Source organism: Balaenoptera ricei, chromosome 3, assembly GCF_028023285.1.
Source record: "Balaenoptera ricei isolate mBalRic1 chromosome 3, mBalRic1.hap2, whole genome shotgun sequence".
In the NCBI taxonomy this organism is placed as follows: domain Eukaryota; kingdom Metazoa; phylum Chordata; class Mammalia; order Artiodactyla; family Balaenopteridae; genus Balaenoptera; species Balaenoptera ricei.
The window spans coordinates 114064620-114075500 of NC_082641.1; the positions used below are offsets into that span (position 1 = coordinate 114064620).

The 10881-nt window shown below is 35.0% G+C and overlaps 1 protein-coding gene across 9 annotated transcripts in view; it reads left to right on the forward strand.

Annotated features, from left to right (window-relative positions):
* The window catches only part of LOC132362515 (F-box/LRR-repeat protein 21), a 116271-nt gene that overhangs the window by 63968 nt on the left and 41422 nt on the right, over positions 1 to 10881 (forward strand). For 5 of the 9 annotated variants that reach the window (XM_059917131.1, XM_059917136.1, XM_059917134.1 and 2 more), the window contains 5 exons: positions 247 to 342; positions 2465 to 2831; positions 3320 to 3442; positions 6441 to 6612; positions 6962 to 7698. In XM_059917131.1, coding sequence (XP_059773114.1) covers positions 260 to 342; positions 2465 to 2831; positions 3320 to 3442; positions 6441 to 6612; positions 6962 to 7605 — 1389 coding nt within the window. In that variant the 5' untranslated portion in view covers positions 247 to 259 and the 3' untranslated portion in view covers positions 7606 to 7698. Of the gene's footprint in view, positions 1 to 242; positions 343 to 2464; positions 2832 to 3319; positions 3443 to 6440; positions 6613 to 6961; positions 7699 to 10881 lie in introns of those variants that run through there. The other 4 variants (XM_059917139.1, XM_059917138.1, XM_059917132.1 and 1 more) reach the window with 3 other exon arrangements.

Sequence of the window (10881 nt, forward strand, 5' to 3'; positions counted from 1 at the left end):
GAACTTCACATGTAATTCCTGGCAAGTGTTGCAGTACTTCCATTAATCAGGCTAATGTGTTTTTGTTTTGTTTTGTTTTTAATGGACAGGTTTTCCTCTGAGTAGAAAATAGTTTGGGAATCAGTAATTTCCTGACAAAAACTTTCAACATATACAATGATATATAAATATCCTAAGCATAAAAATTATTGGGTTTTTACTTATATATTCTGATAAATGTGTTTTTGTGGTGTTTTGCCAAGCTAGGAAGTGAAATCAGATGGATGTTGGTGAGCACCCCATGGCAGCAGTTACTTCATTTCGCTTGTTCAGAGGGAACTCTAACTTGGAAGCCTTCTTTAGGTAAGACAGTTGGTAGTTTGAAAAAGAAATACCAGTTTTGAAAAGTGATTGTATATGCTTAGGCTGGAATTCCAAGCTAACAAAGATCAACTTGTCTTGAGTTCTAATATTTTCCTGATGCTCATTGCTATCAAACTATTTTATATGAAATTTATGATTTGTGGGTGGGTTTTATATTCTGAAAATTAATGTACATGAGGAAAAAGAAAGCTAAAATGTTATTTTTAATAGAATTATTAAAGTTATTTAATAATATCCTTAAGTTATTTATGGTGATTTGTCAGTGAATTGGCAGTTTAATGATTTTAATAAATAAACAGGTTTAATGTTTAATCCATGTTAATACAGATTTAATGTATAGCACAATCCCTTTATTTAGAACGGCAAGGCAGTTTTCTAACTGGACATTTGGATGAAGTCTTTGTTTTATTTTTGGCTTCACTGCTTTTTAATGACGGATTATGTTAGGGATAACTTTTTTGTAATTCCTTAGTAAAATTTTAACTCTCCATTCTGTAGGCTACCAAATAAAACAGTTACAAGCCAAATGTCAATAAATGTGCTCCATATCAGAGTTGAGAATCTGGCGTCCATTCCTTTACCTTCTCTGGGCCATCGTATTTCATTTTAGGGAATTAGCCCTTTAAAATAGTATATGCTTTGAATTATTGATGTCAGCAGTTTCATATATTCTACATTGTATTGCTCAGTTATGCACATAACTGGTTTAGTCAGATTAAAGTGTGTAGTAGCTCTTTTGCCTGATGCTTGAGATACATTTTTTTTTCCTTTTTTTCTCCAAACCCTAAAGATGACCTTTCATTTTGTTCAGTGACTTTATAGGTCATTCCTGCTTCTGGGATCCAACTCTATGTTGTAGTTAAGAAATGTTTCACGTCAGACAGAGTGACTTACAAGACAGAGATATTTACATATTAAATAGATATTTCATTAGATTTGAAGGTAGGTTTCAATTATGACACCAAATCTTCCACATACACATTCCTAACATTCAGGCGTGAAGAGAGGGTTAAATAGTCAACATAAGTTCAGAACTACTCTTATCATTATTTTACCTTTTAAATAATTGTATACTTAAAATACTTTAGATTCTTATGTAAAATATATGTACAGGATTATATATTTGGGTATATCTAGACCTGAAATTTGTTGGAACTCAGTTGTGTCTCAAGCTGACTAATACCTGGAGAGTCATCATTTCTTTTCGTTGGGAGAGAATGCTCATTCCTTTGCTATTTTACATTGGCTCGTAAGGACCCAGTATGCTGGTCACACAGCTTCTGTCCCTGCTATATCCCACTTCTCTGCAGCTCATGTGTCCTGGGTGTCATCTGAACATTGTCACAGGTCATTTGACTTTTTGTTAGAATTGTGCTCCAACTTAAGTAATGTCATGGAATTTATTCAGGAAGATTCACTGGACAATTTAATATAGCAACAATGACTGCAGCATATATTGAGCACTTATTGTGTCCTGGCACTTAAGATACTTTAATCCTCTCAATAACCTTATGAGATTGGTACTGCAGTTCTCCCTGCTTTTCAGATGAGGAAACTGAGGCTTAAGTTAACTTGCTCAGACAAGATCCCATGGTTAGTAAATGGCAGAGCTGGGACTTACCCAGATCTATGCTTTTAATTATGTTTTACCGTCTCCCAGACCCCCTGGGAGTTCTTAGCCCAATTGCAATGTGATAGTGAGAATACAATAATTGACGAGGAGTAAACCTGGCACATACACTGCTTCCTTGGACCTTTCCTCCTGGAAGCTTCCCCAACACCCCCCCCCAACCACATACAAACTCAAATGCATGCCGTTCCCTTAATGTTCCATTGCAACTTGTCCCAATTTCAGTGATGGCATTTATCACTGTATTTTGCCGTTTCACCATAGCTCTTTGAGAGCAGGTCCTCTCCTATTTATCTCTGTATCCCTAGCACATAGTAGTAGTACCTATCAACGCATGAAAGTGGAAGATTCTTGTCAAAATTGTCTTAAACTGTTTCTCATTTTCTAATGTTGTTATTCCATACAATTAAAGCAAAATATATGATGGAAATGATGGGAAAATTATCACTTAACATTGTTTAATGTTTACAGAATGAAGAGGAACAATTTATCTGTTGTGAATAAAGTTGTCCAGTCTTCACCAGCAGTGAAACAGCCTAAACTTGGGTTCTACTCATCTCTCAACCAGACTCATACATACACTGTCCTTCTAGACTGGGGGAGTTTGCCTCACTATGTAGTGTTACGCATTTTTCAGTATCTTCCTTTACTGGATCGGGCCCGGGCATCTTCTGTATGTAAGAGATGGAATGAAGTTTTTCATATTCCTGACCTTTGGAGAAAGTTTGAGTTTGAACTGAACGAGTCAGCTACTTCATATTTTAACTCCACTCATCCTGATCTCATTCAGCAGATCATTAAAAAGCATGCTGCCCATCTCCAGTACGTCAGCTTTAAGGTAAGAAAAATAAACAATAAATAAAAACAATGACTTGGGTTTTGTTGACATTTATGTATAACTAGATCATTATATTGAAACAATCAATGAATTTTGCAGAATTTTAATCCCAAACTTTTTCCTATTTATCTGTTGTTACTTGCATAGATTTAGGTGTAGCACTTGAGCTATAATTGAATAATTTAAACTTCAGCTTCCTTCATGTAGATGCCATTATTAAAATTCAGGTAATTGTATTTGAAAGTATAAATACAATTTGAAAGTGTAAATAAGATTCGAAAGTTTAAAGTGCTTAGAAAATTCATTTGTCATCATTTCTATTTTTCATTTTTTATCTGAGATAGTGTGTATAGAGAAAAATTCTAATTTATTTTATAGCTTGAAGGGTTAAGTACGGTTTTGCAATTGAATTCTGTTAATAATTACATTGCCAATAACTTTCTGATAAGTTATATTCAGGAAATTAAGATATTAAATTGTCTTTGTAGGTTGACAGTAGTACTGAATCAGCAGAAGCTGCCTGTGATATACTTTCTCAGCTGGTAAATTGTTCTATCCAGACTTTGGGCTTGATTTCAACGGCCAAGCCAAGTTTTATGAATGTGTCAAAGGTAAAGATGCTAGACATTTTTGTGAGAGCTACTAAAATTCTTAAATATTGTCGAACTAGTCAAAAATAATTCTATTCCTAAAAACAGACCATAACCCTACTTGCACTCAAATAATTATTTAAAGCCATTTTCTGTTGATTTGACTAGCACTTATTTTTGATGAAATAGCTGATGCATGGTTTCATTCTTTAGATATATTCTGTAATTTTAGTAATTGTTTCACAGTAGATGTCATTAATATAAAAGTTGGATGTTATACTTAGAATTTTCAAGTGCCAGTTTACTTAGTTACTTTGAATGTAGAGTGTGTAGGGCCAATAGTGGGTGTCTTTCCTGTAATTCTGTAGTCTCTCCATTGGAGGTGGAACAATATAATGTTTAACTAAATGTCCTATACTGATTAGGATGATGATTGCATCCTTACAGTAGCAATTCTAAAACAGCAGTGGCTTGAAAACATGACTGAGGTTTATTTCTCTTACACTAAAGAAATCCATAGGTGCCACAGTCCATAGCTGGTATGAAGTTGTTTGGAACCCACGCCCCTTCTGGGCACTCCATTCTCTCCAAGGTGTTTTCTTCATTTTCATTGCCCAAGATGGCTTTCTCAGTTCCAGCCATCACGTCCTTGTTCTAGACAGCTGGAGGAAAGAAATGGGGGGAGAAGGGTGTGCCCTCTCCTTTTTCAAGCTGTAAGTACCACAGGACTAGCCATAAGTACCTCATGGTGGTTCTGTCTGTCAGCCAGCTTAGCTCTTTGGCCACACCACATTTCTGGAAGGCTAGGACAGTCTTTTAGCTGGGTGGCGATGTGCCCAGTTAAAAATTGGAACCAGATTACCAAAAAAGAAAGGATGGATGATTCCTAGGAATCAACCCTAGGAATCAATTCCTAGGAAGCAACCAGCAGTCTCTGCCACAGAAACTGATGACTGTCTTCTCTTCATTCAGTCTTCAACTTGAAGGCCATTTCCTCAGGGAGGCCCTCCTTGACTACTTTTGCTAAAACAACACCCCCTCCTCTAGTTACTCACTACTGTATTACACTATTTTATTTTCTTTATATCCTTCATCAGGGCTTGAAATCACCTTGTTTATTTAACATGTTTAGTTTACTCTCTTCTCCTCAGACAGAAAACATCAACTCCTGGAAGGCAGGGATTCTGTTTTGCTTATTTACCATTATAAACCCAGAATTAGAATAGTGCCTGATATGTAATAAGCACTAAACTATGGTTGTCAGTAAAACTGGCTAATGGAAACCTTCCTATGGAAGAGGATGGAGGAATAGTAGCATCTCCTTTCTCGTTAACTGGGTCACGGCTCTCTTCTAGCAAGCATTTCTGCTAGCCTGAAGAGAATGGGTCTTTTGGGGATTCAAGTAATTTAAGTAACCAGATGAAAACTTACTACTTCTAAATAGTTATTTCCTTGTTTAGGAGCTAGGGAATCAGATCCACCTGAAATTCTTAGATTCTGAGCTGTCTCTCATGTTGCGCATCAGCTTCCGGGGCTAGCTTCTGGGTTAGCTGATGCCGTCACCAGAGTGGAGCACCAGCGATTAGCAGGCTTCATTTCAAGCTCTGCCTCCACAGCAAAATGAGCTCTGTGGCTTCTGGCAAAGTTGTGGATCTCTCTGAGCCTCAGTTTTTTCATTTGTAAACTGAGGGAAAGTAATGTAAAGATACAGCATTTTGCTAGGCGTAAGAAGTACTAAACTAATATATTGTTACTGTAATGAAATATGTACTCTAATGCTTAAATGTGTCCTTCAGTACTAAAAGAGTTGGGTGAGAGTTGATTAAAAGGAAAATAAACCTTATATTTCTGAAGGAAAATGAGTGATCTATTTCTATTCCTCTAATAATTTTTGGCACCATAAAATTTAGTAAAGAGGTTTAGCTGTCCACCATTTAAAAATTTGTGTAAATCAGTTTACAATTAGTATAAACCAATGTTTTCTTATAAATGAATTAAGATGTATAACCAGTTTGGTCATTCTGATAGGGACAATAGAGCCTTTGATAGAATCCAAGTTGATTTTGTAAAAGGAAAAATGATCATGCATGGATTTCGTTTCCAGACTTTCTATCTGTGTCAAAAAATACTGGATCTGAAAACTTGTGAAATTCCATCCATTTTGAAGTCAAACTGTAAATAAGCTTTAGTTTGTCAATCTCCAAAACAGAGGAAGTTTTCAAACTGTATCTTTGTTTAGATAATTTGCTAGAAAAAAGTTTGGAAGAATATGACATCATTTATTCATCAACAATAAATATTGACCTTTTACTGTGTGCCAGATACTATTTCAGGTGCTGGAAATACAGAAGTGAATAAAAAGATAAGATTTCTATTTCTTTCAGGCTAGGGGGTTGAATAGGTCCTGAAAGCACAATTTTAGGTTTTGTGGGTCATACTGTTCTGCTCACCTCTAGCACTGTAGTGTGAAAGCAGACGTAGCATTACATAAATGAGGCAGCATGGCTATATTACAGTCAGACTTTAATTATGGACACTGAAAGAGCTTCATACAATTTTCACATATCACAAAATATTACTCCTTAAAAATTTTCTTTCAACCATTTGAAAATGTAAAAACCATGCTTAACTCATGAGTCATACAGTAACAAGCTGTGGACTGATTTTGGCTAGTGGACCATAACTTGCCAGCCTCTATTCTAGGAAATAAATATGATTATATCCTTTTAATATTGAAAAACAAATCCTTAAGATTGAAAATAATTGGAAGATGTGTTTATGAAATCTTTGAAATTTCTTCCTTTCTCACCATTCCATTTATTGATGGTAAAAGTATAAAACTATACTTTGTTATAGAAATGTCTTCTACTGGCTAATGGCACTATGAAAAATAGTAATATGTTGATTGCTTTTATTATGTTAGTGTAAGCATGTTGATATAGTTTTAATGAATTACTTAATTGAAGCTGTAGATGTTTAAATAATGTTTTTGTAATTTTTTTCTTATTTTTCATGCTAGTCTCATTTTGTGTCAACACTTACAGTTGTTTTTGTCAACTCAAAATCATTATCATCAATCAAAATTGAAGACACACCAGTGGATGATCCTTCTTTGAAGATTCTTGTGGCCAATAATAGTGATACTCTAAGACGCCTCAAAATGAGTAGCTGTCCTCATGTTTCATCTGATGGTAGGTTATATTTTTTAAGCTTGCGCGATGTTTTTTATTATAGTAGTAGTAATAATGCAATTTCCTATTGAAAACTACATGCTTATAAGACATAATTCATTAATCTTTTTTCAAAAGACCTCTTAATGTATAAGCTACGTATAGTTTAAATTGCTTCTCCTAGGAGTATCTTAGTTATGGATATTTTTTATTACATGTATAATGATATATATCTTGGCATCCATCTCCTCAGAAATCATTACATCTATTTTAGCAAATAATGAATAACTAGTATCAAATTTAAATTCACAAAATGTTATATTAGTATCCATATTCTTTGTGTTTAAGGATTTTTCCCCATTCCCTGCAGGAATCCTTTGTGTAGCTGACCATTGTCAAGGTCTTAGAGAACTGGCATTAAATTATTACATGCTAAGTGATGAACTTCTCCTGGCACTTTCAAGTGAGACCCATGTTAACCTTGAGCATCTTCGAATAGATGTTGTGAGTGAAAATCCTGGACAAATCAAATTTCTTTCTATTAAAAAACAAAGTTGGGATGTACTCATTAAACACTCCCCTGGAGTTAATGTTGTTATGTACTTCTTTTTATATGAAGAGGAATTGGAGACGTTCTTCAAAGAAGAAACCCCTGTTACTCACCTTTATTTTGGTCGTTCCATAAGCAAAGCAATTCTAGGACGGATAGGTCTTAACTGTCCACGACTAATAGAGTTAGTAGTATGTGCTAATGGTCTTCAGGCTCTTGATAATGAACTTATTTGTATTGCTGAACACTGTAAAAACTTAACAGCCTTGGGCCTCAGTGAATGTGAAGTTAGCTGCAGTGCATTCATTGAGTTTGTAAGACTATGTGGGAGAAGGCTAACCCAGCTGTCTATCATGGAGGAAGTTTTGATCCCTGATGATGATTATAGCCTAGATGAAATTCATGCTGAAGTCTCCAAATACCTGGGAAGAGTATGGTTCCCTGATGTCATGCCTCTCTGGTAATTACCAAAGATTCTTAACTTTTTTTTTTTAATCTGTAAGATTAGCTTCTTTCTATCTGCAAATGTAAATTTTAAGATGCATTGCGGAAATGTCTTAGGTAAAATATTTTATTGTTTGCAAACTGTCTTAATGGATTACAGCAGAAACATTTGAGAAAATAAGAGAAATTTGAAAAGACAGAAACCACATACAGGGCACAGACACTGTATTGTGTATTAGATAGTTGATAGAAACAGTTGGTTTCTAGATAAGTTCTTCAGCCTTCCTTGAAGGTATATTTTGGCTTGCTAAATAAATTTATAATATTGAGCTTTGGATCCCTTAACTTATGTCATTTACAACTTTATATTGTTAATCATTTTTGTTTCATCTTGGTATTGATATATTTTGCAAAATATTTAGTATTAAAAACTAAGAGTACAATCAAAATATAGATACAGAGGCTGGCTTAATTGTACTCCATTTTTAGCACTATATAGGATCATATTATGATTCAATAAATAACTTCTAATTTTCAGTGCACTTTGAATTCTACTTTATTATATTAACTTGGGAGAAAATGGGCATTAGATTAAAATTAAATAATGCTAATTCATTTTCTAAAGATACTGTGATTGCTAATTGATTAAATACACTACTGAGATGAAAAGGTAAATTTTTCAGAGTGTGCTTGGGAGGGAATCAGCATTTACTGAATATATTTACTGTGTATCTGAAACTATGCCAGATCCTTTGCAGAAGTGATCTTAGAATTTAATTAGTAACACAGCTAAAACTCTTTAACGGCTGTGTATTTGTTGCCTTTAAGATGAACATATATCCTTAAAATGACCCACAAGACCCTACAAGGTCTGGCTTCTCCCTGCTTCTTTGACCTTGTTTTCTCTTACCAAGTGCCCTTTGCCCTTCTGCTCCCATTCTCTTTCAGTTCCTTAAGACTGCCATGAACCCTTTAGTCAGAGTGCATTTGTGCATATTCTTTCTACTTCAATTACTCTCTTTGCTCCATCTTTCCTTTAGATGTCGTTTCCTCAGGGAAGCCTCCGTGAGTCTCAGTGTTCTGTGATTTCCCTTTGTGGTGCTTATCACTATTGTAATTTGCTCTTCACTTGTATGATTATTATCTGCTTCAACCACTGTGCTGTAAGCTCCATCGTTGCAAGATCAAGGTTGGATTTTACTCACTGTTGTATGCCCAGCATCTAGCATAGTGTTTAGCACATAGTAGGCATTCAGCAAGTTTTATATAAGTACTTTCTTTTTCAGACTTGTTCCTCTAAGTCCTCTCCCCAATACCTTAAATTTCTAAGAAATCAATTAAACTAAAAAAAATTGAAATACGTTCATTATTTTCCAGTTTTGAATATTTTTATAGGAAAAAAATTTTAAATATTCTCATCTATTAAGGAATTAAAACATATTGTTATTTCTAAATGGTGATTTTAAAAAGTAGCACAGTTCATATCCCTTTATTTAGAGACTGTCCTTGTGCATACACTCTCACCACTGTACCATGGTCTTTGTTACTGTGACTCTGAGAACAGGCATTTCATTCACCTCTGTGTTTGAAAGTCTCAGAACACACTCAATAAATGCTTGTGGGACCGATATTTCTGGTTCAAAAATAAAACCCATTTCTTAAAGATAGTTATTACTATTGCAGATCATGTAATTTATACTTTGAGATTTCAGGAGAGTGCAGAAGCAGCATATTATAGGGAGCTTAAAGTCTGATTAGAACCACGGGACAAACAACCATAAAGGAAACGGCGTGAGATGGAGAGGTCAGTCTGACTGGAGATCAGAGTAGTGGTGGAAACACTGCAGAGATGAACCTCCAATCTCACCTGGTGTTACTTTAAGTGTATATACCCGAATGGTGAGGTGATAGAATGCCAGTGGTGTTTGCGCTAGAGGATAATGAAGCAAAACAGAGAGGGGCTAGAGAAGGGAGGTGAGCCCACTAGCATAGAGGGAGAATGAGTACCAGTGGCCTCTTGCGCATTGAATGAGCAGTTGCTGCTCAAAATAGTGGTCTTTGGTGGCCCAGTATTCAAACCTAGTTAGCTAAGCGCTATAGTGACTCTTAGAACAAAAGTCAGAGTAAAATTGATCAGCTCAGTTAAATGACCCTGCTTGGTCTGGCTTACTTTTGATAAATTGAAGAGCAAAGAGTTTAGTATAGCCAAAAACAAGATGAGGAAATAGAGTATTTTTGTTGCTCCATGGAATGAAAATGTCGCCATTACTTTGGAAGTCCATGAAAAGTACTGCTTACCTAAGAATAGAGGTTTCTAGATAAATGAGTGAGTTCAATATTAGATGGATTTCAAGTGTTAGCCTTTGAAAAATATTTTAGTTCTGTAAGCAAACTTGTTCTTTAAAATGTTTTTTATGCATGTGTTAGAGGGTTCTGGAAAAGTTAGGATAATTTTGTGGGCAAACTGTAAATGGAGAGAATGGGAGAAAAGGTTCTATTGTAGGTTATGTTGAAGAGACACAAAAATAGGATTCTCTTTGTTTTTCTCCTTCCTTATAAGCCTTGCTTGCCTCATTTGTATTTTACTAAATATTGGGGAGATAGGCAGATTTTAAAGTTATATGTATTGTTGTTAATATGCGCCAAGTGTGATAAATGTTGTCACAAGGATGTAATAATTCTTCCCTCTCTAGCCTTGGCCTCTTAAATTGTCCACTTACCTTGTTCTTTCATTAAATTACTTTCTTTCGAAAACTCAAAACATTTTCTAAATAAAAATGGATTTTATAGTCATTTAACCTAATATCTGACACCAAAATTTTAAGTATATACTATAATCACCTTCAGTAAAGAAAATTAAGTTACTCAGGGCTATTACTTCTCTGTCATTTGAACCTTTACAATACTTTAAACTGAACACTTTAACACTCAAACCTAAAGGAAAAGGAAATTAAAACAAAAAACAAACAAAAAAACCTCTGATATAATGCACCAGAGGGCGCTGTATTCTAGTGATTCCTAGGAAAGAAGTCCTTTAGTCTAAAGTTTGCATTTCCATTCAACAGATATGAGAGTGCTTGTGGAAAGCTAGGCAGAAGGCAGTGTTCTTGCTCTACCTTGGCGAAGCTCTCCGTTCCAGGTAATGAGTCTGGTTTCTAAAACAGTCACTTCAGAAGGTTGATTATTTAGAAGGCTAAGCATATATTTCATTGTTCAAACATTTTAGAGGTCCTTTTAAAATTGCCTTTGAAATCTGTATGCTATTTCCTTTTTTGTGATCTCAGTGGGAACACAGC